General features: G+C 45.7%; 1 protein-coding gene across 1 annotated transcript in view; it reads right to left on the reverse strand.

Annotated features, from left to right (window-relative positions):
- LOC115128799 (thrombospondin type-1 domain-containing protein 7A-like) overlaps nucleotides 1-22,013 on the reverse strand; it is a 171,131-nt gene that overhangs the window by 77,345 nt on the left and 71,773 nt on the right. The window contains exons 2-4 of the mRNA XM_065017826.1: nucleotides 16,750-17,818; nucleotides 13,124-13,372; nucleotides 7,602-7,780 (exon numbers count right to left, since the gene is read on the reverse strand). Coding sequence (XP_064873898.1) covers nucleotides 7,602-7,780; nucleotides 13,124-13,372; nucleotides 16,750-17,818 — 1,497 coding nt within the window. The remainder of the gene's footprint in view (nucleotides 1-7,601; nucleotides 7,781-13,123; nucleotides 13,373-16,749; nucleotides 17,819-22,013) is intronic.

A 22,013-nucleotide genomic window follows, 5' to 3' on the forward strand; every position in this document is an offset into this window, starting at 1 on the left:
GCTACGCCACTGTAGAAAGCTTACCTACGCCACTTTAGAAGGCTTACCTACGCCACTTTAGAAGGCTTACCTATGCCACTTTAGAAGGCTTACCTAAGCCACTTTAGAAGGCTTACCTAAGGCACTTTAGAAGGCTTACCTACACAACTTTAGAAGGCTTACCTACGCCACTTCAGAAGGCTTACCTACGCCACTTTAGAAGGCTTACCTACGCCACTGTAGAAGGCTTACCTACGCCACTGTAGAAGGCTTACCTACGCCACTTTAGAAGGCTTACCTACACCACTGTAGAAGGCTTACCTACACCACTTTAGAAGGCTTACCTACGCCACTGTAGAAGGCTTACCTAAGCCACTTTAGAAGGCTTACCTACGCCACTGTAGAAGGCTTACCTATGCCAGTTTAGAAGGCTTACCTACGCCACTTTAGAAGGCTTACCTAAGCCACGTTAGAAGGCTTACCTACGCCACTTTAGAAAGCTTACCTACGCCACTGTAGAAGGCTTACCTACGCCACTGTAGAAGGCTTACCTACGCCACTTTAGAATGCTTACCTACGCCACTTTAGAAGACTTACCTACGCCACTGTAGAAGGCTTACCTACGCCACTGTAGAAGACTTACCTACGCCACTGTAGAAGGCTTACCTACGCCACTGTAGAAGGCTTACCTACGCCACTGTAGAAGGCTTACCTACGCCACTTTAGAAGGCTTACCTAAGCCACTTTAGAAGACTTACCTACGCCACTTTAGAAGGCTTACCTACGCCACTGTAGAAGACTTACCTACGCCACTGTAGAAGGCTTACCTACGCCACTGTAGAAGGCTTACCTACGCCACTGTAGAAAGCTTACCTACACCACTGTAGAAGGCTTACCTACGCCACTTTAGAAGACTTACCTACGCCACTGTAGAAGGCTTACCTACACCACTTTAGAAGGCTTACCTACACCACTTTAGAAGGCTTACCTACACCACTTTAGAAGGCTTACCTAAGCCACTTTAGAAGACTTACCTACACCACTTTAGAAGGCTTACCTAAGCCACTTTAGAAGGCTTACCTACGCCACTTTAGAAGACTTACCTACACCACTTTAGAAGGCTTACCTACGCCACTGTAGAAGGCTTACCTACGCCACTTTAGAAGACTTACCTACACCACTTTAGAAGACTTACCTACGCCACTTTAGAAGACTTACCTACACCACTTTAGAAGGCTTACCTACGCCACTGTAGAAGATTTACCTACGCAACTTTAGAAGACTTACCTACGCCACTTTAGAAGACTTACCTACACCACTTTAGAAGGCTTACCTACGCCACTTTAGAAGGCTTACCTACGCCACTTTAGAAGGCTTACCTACGCCACTTTAGAAGGCTTACCTAAGCCACTTTAGAAGGCTTACCTAAGCCACTTTAGAAGGCTTACCTACGCCACTGTAGAAGACTTACCTACGCCACTGTAGAAGATTTACCTACGCCACTTTAGAAGGCTTACCTACGCCACTTTAGAAGGCTTACCTACACCACTTTAGAAGGCTTACCTAAGCCACTTTAGAAGGCTTACCTAAGCCACTTTAGAAGGCTTACCTACGCCACTGTAGAAGACTTACCTACGCCACTGTAGAAGACTTACCTACGCCACTGTAGAAGATTTACCTACACCACTTTAGAAGGCTTACCTACGCCACTGTAGAAGATTTACCTACGCCACTTTAGAAGGCTTACCTACGCCACTGTAGAAGATTTACCTACGCCACTGTAGAAGATTTACCTACGCCACTTTAGAAGGCTTACCTACGCCACTGTAGAAGATTTACCTACGCCACTTTAGAAGGCTTACCTACGCCACTTTAGAAGGCTTACCTACGCCACTTTAGAAGGCTTACCTAAGCCACTTTAGAAGGCTTACCTAAGCCACTTTAGAAGGCTTACCTACGCCACTGTAGAAGACTTACCTACGCCACTGTAGAAGACTTACCTACGCCACTGTAGAAGATTTACCTACGCCACTTCAGAAGGCTTACCTACGCCACTGTAGAAGATTTACCTACGCCACTTTAGAAGGCTTACCTACGCAACTGTAGAAGATTTACCTACGCCACTGTAGAAGATTTACCTACGCCACTTTAGAAGGCTTACCTACGCCACTGTAGAAGATTTACCTACGCCACTTTAGAAGGCTTACCTACGCCACTTTAGAAGGCTTACCTACACCACTTTAGAAGGCTTACCTACGCCACTGTAGAAGACTTACCTACGCCACTGTAGAAGACTTACCTACGCCACTGTAGAAGATTTACCTATGCCAATGGCGTAATAATAACAATTTGTGAGTGCTAATATTTGTCCTATTTCAAATGTACAAATGATGTTGCGTGACAAATAAACATGTTGCATCATTATTGTTTCCAGTCAGTATTGTTAACACCAGACACACAGACGCACATGTAACCATAATAGCAAAGGCTGATTAATGAACTTCTCCGTGCTGGGTGACCTTGGTTGAGGTGCCACATGGGTCTCTCGCTCTCTCTCCTGCCAGATGGTCACGTCTAGACTCTACCCTCCCTCCCTCACACACACACACACACACACACACACACACACACACACACACACACACACACACACACACACACACACACACACACACACACACACACACAGACACACACACACACCACACAGGGGTTCCTGGGGCCAAAATAGGACCTCCAAGCCCAGACAGACACCTGCGGCTCACCCCTTTCCTCCTTTCTCTGTCACCCCTTGTCATCAGCATCAATAACTGTACTTCCGGATGACATCACACAACCAGCCGTTGTACTGCTAGCTACAGAATGTCTCTATGGGCCCTCTAATAAAGATCCATATTGATTTGAGCCAACAGAACAGAGCTGGTTAGAACTGATGACCATCAAAGCCAATAACTACAGTAACATCAGATTCAGTGCCTCCCTGCACCCTCCCTTCCTCTTGCTCTCCATTCCTCCCCCTCTCTTTCTGTCTCCAGTAACTGGTAGTAGACAGATATTGAGACAGCTGCTTTTCCATGTTGTCCATATCTGACCCCCCATAGAATAGTTTAATAAACCTGAGGGCTCAGGAGATATGAAGGTTGAAAGTCATGCGTCCTCCGATACACAACCCAACCAAGCCGCACTGCTTCTTAACACAGCCTGCATCCAACCCGGAAGCCAGCCACACCAATGCGCAGGAGGAAACACCGTGCACCTGGCCACCTTGGTTAGCGCACACTGCGCCCAGCCCACCACAGGAGTCGCTGGTGCGCGCATTGGTGCGGCTGGCTTCCGGGTTGGATGCACGCTGTGTTAAGAAGCAGTGCGGCTTGGTTGGGTTGTGTATCGGAGGACGCATGACTTTCAACCTTCGTCTCTCCTGAGCCCGTACGGGAGTTGTAGCGATGAGACAAGATAGTAGCTACTACAACAATTGGATACCACGAAATTGGGGAGAAAAAGGGGTAATTTAAAAAAAAAATTTTTATAAAAATAAAAAATGCCTCTTTTGCACACTTCATTTAAGCAACATTTTGTCAATCATAACATAGGTTTGTTGAAGCCAGCTGTAATCCCCAGAATGATTGAAACAGTCAGTTTGGTGTCCAAATAAATCTTATTTCCTATGTTAATGGGACTGAAAGTGACAAGCCTAAATTAATAATCCCACACGCACATGCGTACAGAACTATCCAGCCTCAGTCACTTCGCATAGGGAATAAGACAATCGTTGAAAGCAAAAAAACAAGATTACATCAGCTTAAATCAGACTGAAGTTTTAGCTCTCCATCCAGACGTCAGTGTCCGCAAGGAAACCCACAATTACTGCCAGTGAGATGGAGATTTATGAATAATGCTTTACAGATTCAGCAGTAAATTGTCCGAGATGAGAGAAAATCTGTGTAGATCCCAAAAATAACCCAGAACTGTGTATTCGATTTAAGTGTGTAATGTTTGGTTTTGAAGACAGGGGAGATGATTGAGAAGGCGACCAGGAGAGGAGACTGGATAATGAGGAAGTGAATACCAGAAGTGAACAGGGGAGTTGTAATTGTGCCATAGAGCAGACAGGAAAGGTTGAAAGAAAGTATTTGTAACGGCAGGTGGGCTTTCTGTGCTTTGCTACCTCCAACTCTCCCTCTCTTTCTGTCCTTCTCCCACTCCCTCTCTGCAACTGTCACCATCACTTGTGTCACCTAGCAAACCCTGTCACTTCCAAATATAGGACGCTCACATGATTTGAAAAATTGCTAAAGTTGCGGTTAAAAATGTTTCTTTAGATGTCTGAATACACGACAGCAAAGTGCCTCCTCTGTCTGGCAGTCTGAGACCAGCTGAAATCATTTGAATAATATCTTTGAGCGGTGGCCAGTTGAGCCCCCTGACCAGGTGGACTGTCTGTGAGTCAGTGAGGCAGCCCTGGATAAACAAAGACTTGCTACCAGCTACCTTCACTTCCATAAACGCTAACTAACTAGTGCTACCGACTATACCCACACTCATATTCCATCTCTCTCTCCCTTCTATCTCCTCGCTCCTTGCATTGTTCTCCTCCCTGCCTCGTTTCCTTCCTCTCCCTCCCTCCCTTGATCTTTCCCTTCCCACACACTCATATTTACATATTCAGCCCGGCTCCAGAAGATATATGGAGTAAAGACACCCTCATATCTCGTTCCACTTCACACATGGGTGCTAGAGCGTGTGTGTGTGTGTGTGCAGAGACGGAAAAGATTAGATGATTTTGGGTGTGAGCACAAGTCGAGTAAGAACTCAGTGCTCAAACCTCCCCAGCTAAATTTCGCTGACAGTTTCGCTGTAGATCTCTATGGAGATCTACAGCAAGTTGAAAACTGTGACAAAACGATCAAACCATGTATTTCCACCCCGTGTAACATTTTTACAAAGTGTATTGGTGGCATTCAATGTTTAGCAGATTTTATAGTGGGTGCAGTGAAATGCTTGTGGTACTAGATCCTAACAGTGCAGTAAATGTCAAGAAAGTACACAAATAAGCGAAAAACTAAAAATGGAAAAATGTCATAATGAATCTAAGTAAAAACCCAAATAACATTATCAGTAATCCTAATGCAATCTATGTGTATGTACACCAAAAGGATATAATAGGAATGATATGTACAGTGTGTGTAGATATATTACAGTAAACTATGTCAAGAATCCAGTATATCAATACGTGGTAACAAAAAATGCAAAGTACAGTAGTAGACACATTAGAATGAGCTACGTGAAGAATAGAGTATATGAATACACATAGGAAAAAGTATAAAAGAAACAGGAAGTGTCCAGTGTTTAATGACTATATATAGTGAGTGTATAAAACATTCCTAATATTGAGTTGCACCCCCTTTTGCCCTCAGAACAGCCTCAATCCATCAGCGCATGGACTCTACAAGGTGTCGAAAGCATTCCACAGGGATGCTGGTCTATGTTGACTCCAATGCTTCCCACAGATGTGTCAAGTTGGCTGGATGTCCTTTGAGTGGTGGACCATTCTTGATACACATTGGAAACTGTTGAGCGTGAAAAACCCAGCAGTGTTGCAGTTCTTGACATACTCAAACCAGTGCGCCTGGCACCTACTACCATACCCCATTCAAAGACACTCAAACCAGTGCGCCTGGCACCTACTACAATACCCCGTTCAAAGACACTCAAACCAGTGTGCCTGGCACCTACTACCATACCCCGTTCAAAGACCCTCAACCAGTGCGCCTGGCACCTACTACCATACCCCGTTCAAAGACACTTAAACCATTGCGCCCGGAACCTACTACCATACCCCGTTCAAAGACACTCAAACCAGTGCGCCTGGCACCTACTACCATACCCCGTTCAAAGACACTCAAACCATTGCGCCTGGCACCTACTACCATACCCCGTTCAAAGACCCTCAAACCAGTGCGCCCGGCACCTACTACCATACCCCGTTCAAAGACACTCAAACCAGTGCGCCTGGCACCTACTACCATACCCCGTTCAAAGACACTCAAACCAGTGCGCCCGGCACCTACTACCATACCCCGTTCAAAGACACTCAAACCAGTGCGCCTGGCACCTACTACCATACCCCGTTCAAAGACACTCAAACCAGTGCGCCTGGCACCTACTACCATACCCCGTTCAAAGACACTCAAACCAGTGCGCCTGGCACCTACTACCATACCCCGTTCAAAGACACTTAACTCTTTCCCTTGCCCATTCACCCTCTGAATGGCATACATACACAATCCATCCTTCTTTAACCTATCTCCTCCCCTTCATCTACACTGATTCAAGTGGATTTAACAAGTGACATCAATAAGGGATAATAGCTTTCACCTGGATTTACCTGGTCAGTCTATGTCATGGAAAAATGTTTTGTACAGTTGATGGAGGATGGTGCAGTTGCCGTACCAGGCATTGATGCAGCCTAACAGAATGCTCTCAATGGTGCATCTGTAGAAATTTGTGAAGATCTTAGGGGCCAAGGCATATTTCTTCAGCCGCCTGAGGCGCTGTTGTGACCTCTTCACCACGGTGTCGGTGTGATAGGACCATTTCAGATCATCAGTGATGTGCACGTCTAGGAACTTGAAGCTTTTGACGCTCCCCACTGCGGCCCCGTTGATGTGGATGGGGGCGTGCTCTCTCTGCTGTCTCCTGTAGTCCACGATCAGCTCTTTGATTTTGTTTACATGGAGGGAGAGGTTATTTTCCTGGCTCCACTCCGTCAGGGATCTCACCTCCTCCCTGTAGGCTGTCTCATTGTTATTGGTAATCAGGCCTACCACTGTTGTGTCATCAGCAAACTTGATGATTCAGTTGGAGTCGTGCGTGGCCACGCAGTCATGGGAAAAAGGTTTATAAATTACCGCCTGGTGTGTGTGTGTGGGCGCGTGTGTGTGTAACTTTACCAAGGGAGTGGGGACAATTTTAATACATTATCTGGGAACACAGACACTGCATTATCAGGGGATGGAGCGAGTTAATACTGCTGCTCCTGACTTTGTGGATATGCTGTCCTGCCACGTTGACATTTGTTAGCGGAATTCTGTCTGTGTACCAAATGGCACCATATTCCCTATATAGTAGTTCACTAAATAGGGAATAAATAGGGAATAGGGTGCCATTTGGGATTGCTAGCACTTGTGTAAGGAACTGTTCTCACACAGGGTACAATTTCTTTTGAGAGTTTATTTCACAGGGTATGCACTATATTTGCTTCTACCAAAGACCTCCAAATGTCTCCAAAGACCTCCAAATGTGGGAACACATTCCTCAACTCCATCCCTATTCTCTGCACCGTTAGTGCATTTTGACTGCCCAGGGTATCCCATTTCATTTCTTGCTATTGCGTAACGGCACGTTAGCACAGTTCATATTCTCATTTCACATTCTTAGCAAAAGTGCTCAGTCTCCATTGCACAAAGTGGAAGAGATGTGTACAATGGGACAAGGCAGCAGTATGAGAGGGAACTAAAGACACACAGTGGGTATGGGCTTTTTATAGACACACGATGAGTTATCAAAATGATAAGATTACACATTGGGGATAAAGGACAGTTGCATGCTGGTCAGGTTACCTTCTTTGCTCTTGAGAGCGCTGGAAGCGGGGTCAACGCTGGTTGCCTGGACACAGTACACCTCACGGTTCTGGACTCCGCCTCCACACAGCCCCGTTAGGTTACCACGACGACGGTCCTGTTGGCTTAGCAACATGTCCACCCTGCACTCAGTCCACTCTGTTGTCTTCCAGTTGTACCTGCAGGGAAGAACGAAGGGAGATTGATTTGATTCTATTTTTTTACATAACATAGATTGAAAATAATATGTACATGAATTAAATCATCAATTATGACAAAATGAAGTCATAGTTTGCCACCCAAAATGCCACCCTATTCCCTAGTGCACTAGTTTCCTATGTGGCTCTGGCCAGAAGCAGTGCAACTACAGGAATTGGGGTGCCATTTCTGATGCAGCCATTCCCATTCTGTTCCTTATAAGGAAGACGATGGACAGAGGTCAGTGAGTATGAGTGGCGAGCAGAGCAATAAATTGTACACTGCATCAGTATTAACCGTGTTTTATACCTGTTGTGAATGAAGCAGATTGATTGAGAAGATGCACAACCAAAGCCTGCAAGTCCTACAAGGTCACAGCGGGTTAAGCATCATTTAGATTGACTGTTTCAAATGTATTATGTAAATAAGCTCCGGACAACAGAGCAGCTAATGCAAAATGGTACAAATAATAATAATGGCACAAATAAATAGTTGAAATGGTTTGAATGCCGTTGAAGAAGGGTGTGGTTTGTAAATGTAGCCTAAGTTTAAGTACAGTGGTAGATACAGTGGGGCAAAAAAAGTATTTAGTCAGCCACCAATTGTGCAAGTTCTCCCACTTAAACAGATGAGAGAGGCCTGTAATTTTCATCATAGGTACACTTCAACTATGACAGACAAAATGAGAAGAAAAAAATCCAGAAAATCACATTGTAGGATTCTTAATGAATTTATTTGCAAATTATGGTGGAAAATAAGTATTTGGTCACCTACAAACAAGCAAGATTTCTGGCTCTCACAGACCTGTAACTTCTTCTTTAAGAGGCTCCTCTGTCCTCCACTCGTTATCTGTATTAATGGCACCTGTTTGAATTTGTTATCAGTATAAAAGACACCTGTCCACAACCTCAAACAGTCACACTCCAAACTCCACTATGGCCAAGACCAAAGAGCTGTCAAAGGACACCAGAGGGGTCAAAATGATCACAAGAACGGTGAGCAAAAATCCCTGAACCAGGTGTACAAAACATTAAGAACACCTTCCTAATATTGAGTTGCACCCCCTTTTGCCTTCAGAACAGCCTCAGTCCGTCGGGGCATGGACTCCACAACGCAGCAGAACGGAACAATTGAGGAGCAGGAAAAAAAATTCTGGAACATGACAGTCAATGGCCTGCACAGTCCCGAGACCTCAACCCACTACACAGAACGGGCTGTACAATCTGTACTGTACAATCTGTAACAACTTTGTGATGCCTTCACGTCAGCATGGATCAACGTCACTGGGGGGGTGGGGGTCTGACACGGTACTACGGTAGATGGGTGAACCTGTTAAATTGGCCGGTGAGAGTATATTCACAGTGTACCTCACAATCCACAATTAATCTTGAATGTCCACAAAGAGAACATCATGATCTAAATGTCCCTCAATGGACCTCAGTGGAAGGACTCAACTGCATTAAACTGGAACAGATCATATACCAAATCCAATCAATTCAAATCAAATGTTATTAGTCACATGCGCCGAATACAACATGTGTAGACCTTACAGTGACATGCTTACTTACCAGCCCCTAACTAACAATGCAGTTTATTAAAAAAAGATGAATAAGAATAAGAAATAAAAGTAACAAGTAATTAAAGAGAAGCAGTAAAATAGCAATAGCGAGACTATACACAGGGGGGTACCGGTACAGAGTCTATGTGAGTGGGCACCGGTTAGTTGAGGTAATATGTACATGTAGGTAGAGTTATTAAAGTGACTATGCATAGATGATAACAACAGAGAGTAGCAGCGGTGTAAAAGAGGGGGAGGGACAATGCAAATAGTCTGGGTGGCCATTTGATTTGATGTTCAGGAGTCATGTCTTTGGGGTAGAAGCTGTTTAGAAGCCTATTGGACCTAGACTTGGCACTCCGATACCACTTGCCGCGCGGTAGCAGAGAGAACAGTCTATGACTAGGGTGGCTAGAGTCTTTGACAATTCTTAGGGCCTTCCTCTGACACCACCTGGTATAGAGGTCCTGGATGGCAGGAAGCTTGGCCGTTTGCACTCACCCTCTGTAGAGCCTTGAGGTCGGAGGCCGAGCAGTTGTCAAACCAGGCAGGGATGCTACCTGTCAGGATGCTCTCGATGGTGCAGCTGTAGAACCTTTTGAGGATCTGTTGACCCATGCCAAATCTTTTCAGTCTCCTGAGGGGGAATAGGTTTTGTCGTGCCCTCTTCACGACTGACTTGGTCTGCTTGGACCATGTTAGTTTGTTGGTGATGTGGACACCAAGGAACTTGAAGCTCTCAACCTGCTCCACTACAGCCCCGTTGATGAGAATGGGGGCGTGCTCGGTCCTCTTTTTCCTCTAGTCCATAATCATATCCTTTGTCTTGATCACTTTGAAGGAGAGGAGGGAGAGGTTATTGTCCTGGCACCAGGTCTCTGACCTCCTCCCTATTGGCTGTCTCATTGTTGTTGGTGATCAGGCCTACCACTGTTGTGTCATCGGCAAACTTAATGATGGTGTTGGAGTCGTGCCTGGCCGTGCAGACATGAGTGAACAGGGAGTACAGGAGGGGACTGTGTTGAGGATCAGCGTGGCAGATGTGTTGTTACCTACCTTTACCACCTGGGGCTGCCTGTCAGGAAGTCCAGGATCCAGTTGCAGAGGGAGGTGTTTAGTCCCAGGGTCCTTAGCTTAGTGATGAGCTATGAAAGCACTGTGGTGTTGAACGCTGAGCTGTAGTCAATGAACAGCATTGTCACATAGGTGTTCCATTTGTCCAGGTGGGAAAGGGCAGTGTGGAGTGCAATAGAGATTGCATCATCTGTGGATCTGTTAGGGCAGTATGCAAATTGGAGTGGGTCTAGGGTTTCTGGGATAATGGTATAATGTGAGCCATGACCAGCCTTTCAAAGCTCTTCATGGCTACAGACGTGAGTGCTACGGGTCGGGTTGTAATTTAGGCAGGTTACCTTAGTATTCTTGGGCACAGGGACTATGTTGGTCTGCTTAAAACATGTCGGTGATACAGACTCGGACAGGGAGTGTTTGAAAATGTCAGTGAAGACACTTGCCAGTTGGTCCGCGCATGCTCGCAGTACACGTCCTGGTAATCCGTCTGGCCCTGCGACCTTGTGAATGTTGACCTGTTTAAAAGTCTTACTCACATTGGCTGCAGAGAGTGTGATCACGCAGTCTACCGGAACAGCTGGCGCTCTCATGAATGTAAAAAGCAATCCATTAAGACAGATTTGCACTCAGCATTTGATTCAAATCTCTAGGATCTGCTTCAAAATAACTTGAAGTGTTCCTTAAAATTCTTTGGTGAGAATGTTACGTATTGTTGTTCAGTTCAAATCATCCCCAGGGTCCCAAAATGTCCGCCTTGCCTCGGTCTCCGTGGCAATAACGGAATTGATTTGAGGTCACCACCAATGAAAGGGCTCTATATTCATGAGCGGAGTGTCTCTTACTAGTCCCTGGCCATTGCCATGGTGTGGTTGTGGGACAACGAGGCACCTAGGAGTTGCGGTCCATAGCTAGGTCTGGGGGCCCAGGATTGACAGAGATGGGGACACTCTAAAGGAGGAATCCATCAATAAGACTGAATGAACAGGGGCTCCTGCCAGAAGGTTCACACGTCTTCATCTCTCTCTCATCCTGGTCTTCTTCAAATGGTGGAAACGTAGCATTGGTCCGTTGACATTGATTTATTCCTTTCATCATTATCAGGGGCAAAAAAAGGCAAAACATTTTCACATAACCTATACAAAATACACATAACCTATACAAAATACACATAACCTATACAAAATACACATAACCTATACAAAATACCCCATGGAAGAAGCCCAGGGATCAAGCTCACAAGATGTAAATACATTGGTTATGTCCTGATCCGCATATTAACCTTACTGTACACACTTTTACAAAAAATATGGACTGACTGATGTCTTCATGTAAACTCACTGTAACAATTTCGTTTTCAACCCAATGTAATAATTATTGTCATGAAGAACGAGCTTACTAGCAACTGAAGGCCAAAACACTCAAGCAGACTAGAGGTGTAAAAAGCCGATTGAGGAAATTCCTTTCTCCCCACACCAGGGGAGTATAGTTCCACATGGCGTTGTACAGGTTCAGGTGGAGGAAGTAATTTAAGGGGACACACATGCATGCCATCACAGCACGTGTGTGCGTGCATGCGTGTGTGTGCATGCGTGCGTGGGGATCAGATTAGACGTTGCACCGACCGACTGTCTCTTTCCTAGACACACTCCATTCATAATTTCTTCCATCACTGGCAAAGAGCCAAATGCTTGTTCTGTTTGTTTCCTCTCCATCTCTCCTCACATGCCCCTCTCTTGCATGGCACCATCGCCCCAAACACTGAGCCAAACCCATCTCTTACCTCCCCCCCCCATCTCTCCCACCTCTGTGTCGCTCCTATTTCTCCCTACATGCCCACCTCACCATCATGCCCACCTCACCATCACCTAACACACCACTCAATCGTCTCCCCATCTCTCCATCTCTTTCCACATTCCCCTCACACTGTCACCCCCACCCTCTCCCCTCTCATCAGCACTAACATCATCACCCCACACAATGAGCCTACCCCCCCCTCCCTTCTCCCCCTTCTGGCTGTAGCTTGTACACACTCAGGTCTGTGGTTTGTTCCCACTCAGGCTGTGAATAATAAGCCAGCAGATACCAAACAAGCCACAGCCCAATAGTAGTGGGGTTGTTATTGTGGCTCCTCCCCCTAGTGTTAAATCCCCAGTGCTCTTAGTACCACTACTGCTGTTATGTTGGATGGTTTAGCTACAGTCATCACAGCAACCAGCCAACGTTCCCAGCCACATGACCTTAATCACTTAACACAGACTCAAACCATTTAGTGTTTGGACATACACATTTAGTGTTAGAGACACACCAGCCCTGTCTGGATAAGTATCCCATGCATTATCTGCAAGTGTTTATTGTTTTTAGACAGCAAAGCTATTTAGGGGCGCAGACAGGCAGCTTACCCATAGTGCACTTTAGAGAGAGAGTAACTGTAGCTGTCAGCCAGCCTGCAGAGTAGAAGTGCAGTTCAATTGATCATCTGCAATCCTTGATTGGCTGACACCTTGAGGTGTTCCAATGGTTTTCAGAGTACCAATGTGAGTTGGCATCATTTTTGGATTGGACAATTGAGTTATCATCTCATAAGGAAATTCATTGTACAGCATACAAATAACACAATTCCTATACTGTTCATAGACATCCATATAAGAGATTGAAATCACACATTTTTTTCCACGTTGGGTGATAGAGTACTTACACGATGCAGGGAGGTACCCCTTCTCCCTGAGGGGTACATGGTTCCTTCTCCTCCAGTTCGGGGCACTCCGCCCCTCCTCCCACGGGGAGCAGGTGTACCCGGCGTGTGCGTGTGTGTTCGCCCGTGGGCCCGTTGAGCTCGTAGCAGTCCTTGGAGCAGGGCGACCAATCGGTCCAGTCGCTCACCTCACAGTCCTTGGTCAGGACGCAGGCCTGGTAGGTCACTGGTAGGGACTCCTGAGAACACAGGCTGGAGGGAAGAGGCAAGAGGTTAATTAATTACAAAGGAATCAGTGAAGGTGTTTGGTCAAAGGAATGAGGCAAGGTGTTCAAATAAGGCCAAACATGTTTACAAAATCCAATACTGGAGCACGACAGTTAGCTTCAATTCACTTGAAATCACTCGGAATTTGCAATGTGCCTTGTCTACAAACCTACATCTGCATTTACATTTTAGTCATTCAGCAGATACTCTCACCCAAAGCAACAGAAATCTGAGACAGGACCCAAATATACGAGTATACTGTAGATGTACGCAGTTTTACAGACAGATACAAATCTTAATGCTGATTCCTCTTTGTTCTAATTTATTTTCCACCAGGAATTTTTCCAGGAGCATTTTTTTCATTTGTTTTTCACTAAATGTTCATTTCCTTTTCAATTGAGATATGTGTTAAAAAATATTCCTTCCATAAGTTTTAATTAAAAGAGTAAACAATCGTTCATTTTAAAACAACTCGTAATAAATTGGGGTTAAACTCCCCGGAAGTTTCTCAAATGAAATTCGACTGCAAATACTGTCCTCTATATCATATTAACGGCATACCAGGCATTATGATGCAGTACTTTATAACTCACTCATTCACATTTCAGATACAGTATGTGCATGACATGAATAAATAATGACCAATGTTAGATGAAGTGAGATGGAATATATTTCAAGATGCATATATCTGAAATGCACATTAAGGGTGTGTGGTTATGTGTGAGTACATGTGTATATTTGTGCATGTGTGCATGTACAGTTGAAGTCGGAAGTTTACATACACCTTAGCCAAGTACATTTAAACTCAGTTTTTCACAATTCCTGACATTTAATCCTAGTAGAAATTCTTTGTCTTAGGTCAGTTAGGATCACCACTTAATTTTAAGAATGTGAAATGTCAGAATAATAGTAGAGAGAATGATTTCTTTCAGCTTTGATTTCTTTCATCACATTCCCAGTGAGTCAGAAGTTTACATACACTCAAGTAGTATTTGGTAGCATTGCCTTTAAATTGCTTATCTTGGGTCAAACGTTTCGGGAAGCCTTCCATAAGCTTCCCACAATAAGTTGGGTGAATTTTAGCCCGTTCCTCCTGACAGAGCTGGTGTAACTGAGTCAGGTTTGTAGGCCTCATTGCTCGCACACACTTTTTCAGTTTTGCCCACAAATTTTCTATGGGATTGAGATCAGGGCTTTGTGATGGCCACTCCAATACCTTGACTTTGTTGTCCTTGAGCCATTTTGCCACAACTTTGAAAGTATGCTTGGGGTCATTGTCCATTTGGAAGACTCATTTGCTTTAACTTCCTGACTGATGTCATGAGATGTTGCTTCAATATATCCACATCATTTTTTGTGAAGTGCACCAGTCCCTCCTGCAGAAAAGCACCCCCACAACATGATGCTGCTAACCCCGTGCTTCACAGTTGGGATGGTGTTCTTCGGCTTGCAAGCATCCCCCTTTTTCCTCCAAACATAACCATGGTCATTATGGCCAAACAGTTCTATTTTTGTTTCATCAGACCAGATGACCTTTCTCTAAAAGTACGATCTTTGTCCCCATGTGCAGTTGCAAACTGTAGTCTGCCTTTTTTTATGGCGGTTTTGGAGCAGTGGCTTCTTCCTTGCTGAGCGGCCATTCAGGTTATGTTGATATAGGACTCGTTTTACTGTGGCAGGTACACCTACTCATTCAAGGGTTTTTCATTATTTTTACTATTTTATACATTGTAGAATAATAGTGAAGACATGAAAACTATGAAATAACACATATGGAATCATGTAGAAACCAAAAAATGATTAAACAAATCAACACATATTTTATATTTGAGATTCCAGAAAGTAGCCACCCTTTGAATTTGTGACACCTTTAAACACTCTTGACATTTTCTCAACCAGCTTCATGAGGTAGTCACCTGTAATTAATTTCAATTAACAGGTGTGCCTTGTTGAAAGTTCATTTGTGGATTTTCTTTCCTTCTTAATGCGTTTGTGCCAATCAGGTGTGTTGTGACGAGTTAGCGGTGGTATACAGAAGATGGCCCTATTTGGTCAAATACCAAGACCATATTATGGCAAGAACAGCTCAAATAAGCAAAGAGAAACTACAGTCCATCATTACTGAAGGTCAATCAAAATTTCAAGAACTTTGAAAGTTGCTTCAAGTGCAGTCGCAAAACCCATCAAATGCTATGATGAAACTGGCTCTCATGAGGACCGCCACAGGAAAGGAAAACCCAGAGTTACCTCTGCTGCAGAGAATAAGTTAATTAGAAATTGTAGACCAAATAAATGCTTTACAGAGTTCAAGTAACAGACACATCTCAACATCAAGTGTTTAGAGGAGACTGTGTGAATCAGGCCTTCATGGTCGAATTGCTGCAAAGAAACCACTACTGAAGGACACCAATAAGAAGAAGATACTTATTTGGGACAAGAAACATGAGCAATGGACAGTAGACCATTTGGTCTGATGAGTCCAAATTTGAGATTTTTGGTTTCAACTGCCATGTCTTTGTGAGACGCAGAGTAGGTGAACAGATGATCTCCGCATGTGTGGTTCCCACCGTGAAGCATGGAGGAGGAGGTTTGATGGTGTGGGGGTGCTTTGCTGGTGACACTGTCGATTTAGATTTAAAGGCACACTTACCACAGCATTTTGCAGCGATATGCCATTCAATCTGGTTTGCACTTATTGGGACTATCACATGCCTTCAGGCTGTATAAGGGCTATTCGACCTAGAAGGAGAGTGATGGATTGCTGCATCAGCTGACCTGGCCTCCACAATTACCTGACCTCAACCCAATTGAGATGGACCACAGAGTGAAGGAAAAATTGCCAACAAGTGCTCAGCATATGTGGGAACTCCTTCAAGACCTTTGGAAAAGCATTCTGGGTGATGCTGGTTGATAGAATTCCAAAAGTGTGCAAAGCTGTCATCAAAGCAAAGGGTGGCTACTTTGAACAATGTCAAATATGAAAATATTTTGGTTTGTTTATTAACACTTTTTTGTTTACTGCATGATTCCATTTGTGTTATTTTATAGTTTTGATGTCTTCACAATTATTCTACAATGTAGAAACAGTAAAAAAAAAAAAACTTGAATGAGTAGGTATGTCCAAACGTTTGACTGGTACTATATATATATATATATATATATATATATATATATATATATATATATATATATATATATTCCACATTGACATTAGAGTATTTTTGTAGATTGTTGACAAAAAATGACAATTAAATCCCTTTTAGTCCCACTTTGTAACACAATAAAATGTGAAGAAATCCAATGGGGGTGTAGACTTTCCATAGGCACTGTAATTGAGACTATAAATTATAAGTGCGACTTACCTGAGTGCATCAGCGTTGCCGCTCCTGTGAACACAGGTCACCTCCCGGGTCTGGTATCCAACCTGCAGGTCCCAGAACTTCCCTCCCTGTCGGTTCTGTCTGTTCCTGTTCCTCTTATTTTTGATCAGCTCCTTGGTCTCTGGGTCTTTCACCCTCCCCCTCCCCCTCACCCGCTCTCTCACCCGCTCTCTCACCCGCTCCTTGACTGTTTCCTTGTTTTTCCTGCGCCCTTCTTTGGCTACCTGTCTGCCTTTTCTTCCCTCCTTTCTTTCCTCCTTTCTTTTAATCCTTTCTTCTTTACTCAGACGAGGCTGGCGTGGGGTGGGCACCTCGCTGTCCTCTTTGGCCTCCTTACCCTCTTTACCCTCTCTGCCTTTGCGTTGCCGGTGAGGGACAGCCACATCTTTACCTTGATTAAGAGTTGGAGCCTGCCTGGCCGTGCGAGGGAGGGGTACAGAGCAGGGACCCCAGGATCCCACCCTTAGACTATACAGGCTCTCTGGGCCCACACAGGGACCTGGCTGACAAATCTGGAACTCTGTCAAGTTAGGGCAGGCCGAACCCCCGAACATGGGCGGCGCCAGGACAAAACGGACACGATTCTGAAGACCCGTGCCACACATTTTTGAACAGGAAGTCCATGGGGTGAACTGGGAGACCACGCAGTCCCGTGGGCACGGGATCAGACAGGCCTGCTCCAGCCTGGGCTTGGGCTCAAAGTATTCACAAATCGCCACATCCTCCGCTGGCACGCCATCCGCTTTCTGGACGCAGCCCACCTCGCGTGTCTGGATGCCCTCCTCGCCGTGGAGACACACGGCTGGCCGCTGGATCACCCCGGTGCTACGCATGGACACGGGCACGCACTGATTCCAGGCACCCAGCTGCCAGTCATACAGGTCCTTGTGCCAGTCACATACGTGGAAGCAGCTCTGCTGGTTCTCTGGGCGCTCGGCCTGGTCACAGTTGGTGTGAAGGGTAGTCCAGCCTTCAGAGTGGGCGCACCACACTGCCCGGCTCTGGCTGCCCCCTGGGCCACACTCGCTGCCCATACACCGGCCCCATGGACCTGGGGAAACAGAGACAGTGAGGTCACAGGGAGTTCAACTGAAGGATGTACTATCAGAGCAGTTAGTCAGAATATTATCCAAATGGAAAGCATACTGTGGAGGTAACTCAGCTCATAACCGTCAGATTTTATTGTACAGCGGTGAATCACTATGATTACTGTTTAAAAGTCCTTCTAACATTCCGTCTAAATGTTGCCATTCAAGACTTGGTCGAAAGTCGGAGGGCAGTTTATAAGGAATTTGCTTTATCTCTCCATATGACTTTCCTGTTAATCAAAGCCCCTTGAAAGCCCAGAAGACCACGCTCTTTAGTGCTGCTATACCAGAGGACTATTAGTCAAAGTTTATAAAGTGCTTCTAAGAACTGTAATCCAACAGAAACAACCAAAGTGCCTTGTAGAGGAAGAATAAGTACTTCCTGATAAATAACGCACACGCCAAATCACTCCTCCAAATCACTCCTCCCACTGCAATTAAATCACTCCGCCAAGTGCAATTTTCTGACACACTTCCTTCCTTCCTCTAGGATTTATGAGAATGCAATTAAAGGTCTAGGCAAACATCCCCTTCGAGCATAAAACGCCAAGTAGGTACATGACAGGCAGACAGAGAGCCCAGAGTCAGGGCAGCATTACCACTCTGACTGGATCAATATTCCCAGGAAATGTAGAAGATGGAAGGTATAGTGGGGAGGGAGGTCACTGAGGAATAACCTAACCTGGCTTACCCTAGCATAAACAGTCAGTCAATCAATCTATCAATTCTGCATGAAGGATAAGCAGGGCTTCTAATAATGGTACAATCAGCCCATGACATCACCAGCGCTGATGTGCTTGTGTTTGAGGTGCCGAAAGAAAAGCTCCGCCAATCTCCGGCTGGACAGGATTCACTGCAATGTGGGCCCATCTTGTGGTGCTGAAGGACAGCCCTACTATTCTATCAGTGAGGATTAACGGTGGGGAGGGCCCTTCGCTAGTTTATTTGAGCTCTGTTTGATGTTGTTGGATTGAGCAGCTTGCAGTGCTGCTGCTGGATTGGGCTGCCTGCCTTTCTGAAAGCTGAGGCTGGGGAAGGAGAGCCTTCGTAGCTTACTGTGTGAGAGGGCAAGCTGCTCAGATGAATCTGTATTACGGAACTGGGTCAGAGTCAGAGGTATTCTCCTCCTAGCTCAACGAACTACCACGGGCTCTCCCATCCACCCCCTTCTTTTCCCTCGCATCTCCCCGCCTCTCTGGTGTCCCAGTGATCTATCTAAGCAGAGCCAGGGAGGAGTGCCGGCTGTTGTAACAAGGACACAGCCTGGGGTTTACTGACTCCTGGTCCCAGATCAGTTATTGCTGTGTAACAAGGCATAATAACAACCAGAGGAGTAGGCATAACAGATCTGGGACCAGGCAAGGGTGAGTGTAGCCTACAGGGGGAGGAATCACAAAGGAAGCAAAGCTAAGAGCTGAAAGCTGAAGGAGTCAACCTGGGTTTGTAGTTTGGGAGTTGTCTTAAAGGTCAGATAACTTCAAGAAGACATAAGTAATGATTTCCCCCAAGAGATTCATACATGTCCCATATTTGTGTATCTGCCTGTCTTGCTGTATGCCTGATTATACGCATATGGTAAACTACTACTGATTGACTGCCGGAGGTTCAGCACAGGGGAAATCTCTATGAATGAAAAGCTTAAATTGCTGCACAATCCCCTTTGGCTACCTGAAAACCAGACACAAGCAAGAATATGTTCGCCCTATTATGCTACAAGACTGTTTCTTACCAGAGAAGACTAAATAACAAAGTTCCAATGTAGGCCACTATATCTGCCTGACATAGAATAGACTAGCCTGGGATGTGTGATTCATGACAAGCAGGTTCAGAAGGAGAGGAGAGTAGAGGAGAGGAGAGTAGAGGAGAGGAGAGGGGAGGAGAGGAGAGGAGAGGAGAGGAGTCTGAGGACTGAGGACTGAGGAAGGAGGACAGGGGCTGTTTTAAGCAGTGCTTTATGTCTTGGCTCAGTAAAGCACAGCCATGGTGACGAAAATGTCAGCGGAAGGAGCAGTGCCTGAATTAGCAGTAGAGAGAGAGGCCGGTCGATACGCATCAATAACACCTAGCAAGAAACTGCCTTCGACACAAGAGACAGCCCCGCCGCTGCTGCTGCCACTGAGACACACACAAACAGACACATGGACTCATAGACACATGGACTCAAGGACACATGGACTCATGGACTCATGGACACATGGACTCATAGACACATGGACTCAAGGACACATGGACACATGGACTCAGAGACACATGGACTCAAGGACACATGGACTCATGGACTCATGGACACATGGACTCAGAGACTCATGGACTCATGGACACATGGACTCATGGACTCATGGACACATGGACTCATAGACACATGGACTCAAGGACACATGGACTCATGGACTCATGGACACATGGACTCATAGACACATGGACTCAAGGACACATGGACTCATGGACTCATGGACACATGGACTCAAGGACACATGGACTCATGGACTCATGGACACATGGACTCAGAGACACATGGACTCAAGGACACATGGACTCATGGACACATGGACTCAGAGACTCATGGACTCATGGACACATGGACTCATGGACTCATGGACACATGGACTCATAGACACATGGACTCAAGGACACATGGACTCATGGACTCATGGACACATGGACTCATAAACACATGGACTCAAGGACACATGGACTCATGGACTCATGGACACATGGACTCAGAGACTCATGGACTCATGGACACATGGACTCATGGAGAGATGGACTTGTGGACACATGGACTCATGAACTCATGGACACATGGACACATGGACACATGGACTCATGGACAGATGGATTCATGGACACATGGACTCATGGACTCATGGACACATGGACATATGGACACATGGACACATGGACTCATGGACTCATGGACTCTTGAGCTCATGGACTCATGGACACATATATACATATATATATAGATATATAGATACATAGATACATAGATACATAGACACATAGACACATATATACATAGACACATACACATTTGTGGCTGCCATTGTAACATACTCCTTGCTAGAAAGTGAGGGAAGGTTCGATTGACCGGCCTTTTCACAAAGAAATCAACACTAAATTGATTTTCATAATTGAGAGAAAGGACAAAAGAGGCATCTGATTAGCTAAGGGGTTTAAGCATTCCCAGCACTCTATTCTCTAAAGAAGAACATGTTACAGCTGTGACACATTAGCCTCTGCAGGGGAAGGGTGTGCGCTGTGTGTGTTTGTGTGTGTGTGTGTGTGGAGGGGGGGGATTTTGGATTCAGAGGCTCCCCCCGCTCTGCAGGTGTTCACAGTCATTTATGAACATGTCAGTGGGTGATATGGTTATCCACAGTATGACAGAGAGGGGGAGTGAGTAGGGGAGAACAGCTCAAATTGGCCTGCTTCCCTCCATCACACACACACACACACACACACACACACACACACACACACACACACACACACACACACACACACACACACACACACACACACACACACACACACACACACACACACACACACACACACCTGCGTCCCCTGTCAACCACTGAGAGTAGCCAGGAGGAAATAAGGGCCCTCTAACAGCATAGAGGAGGGGTACAAGGGGTGTGATACATCAGCCAATCCCCTCTCCTCGAGCCCCCCTTAGAACACCCACCCCAGACGGACCAACCAGGAACAACCACCCCAGGCGGACCAACCAGGAACACCCACCCCAGGCGGACCAACCAGGAACACCCACCCCAGGGGGGCAACACAGAACACGTTAGCAAAAGAGAAAGAAAGAAGAGAAGTGGGGGATGTGAGAGATTGACGGTTAGTTTGAAAGGCAAATACCGAAATAGAGGGAGAGAGAGGGAGAGAGGAGGGGAGAGAGGAGAGGGAGAGGAGGGTGGAGAGGAGCCTATTGTGAAGAGAGATGGATGATGATGATGTAGAGAGAGAGAGAGTGAGTGAGTGAGTGAGTGAGTGAGTGAGTGAGTGAGTGAGTGAGTGAGTGAGTGAGTGAGTGAGTGAGTGAGTGAGTGAGTGAGTGAGTGAGTGAGTGAGTGAGTGAGTGAGGCGAAGTCTGACTCTCCCTGGCCAATTATTGGGCCATGTACCAGTCCTTAGAACCACAGCCCT

The sequence above is a fragment of the Oncorhynchus nerka genome, linkage group LG4 (genome assembly GCF_034236695.1).
Source record: "Oncorhynchus nerka isolate Pitt River linkage group LG4, Oner_Uvic_2.0, whole genome shotgun sequence".
NCBI classification, from domain to species: domain Eukaryota; kingdom Metazoa; phylum Chordata; class Actinopteri; order Salmoniformes; family Salmonidae; genus Oncorhynchus; species Oncorhynchus nerka.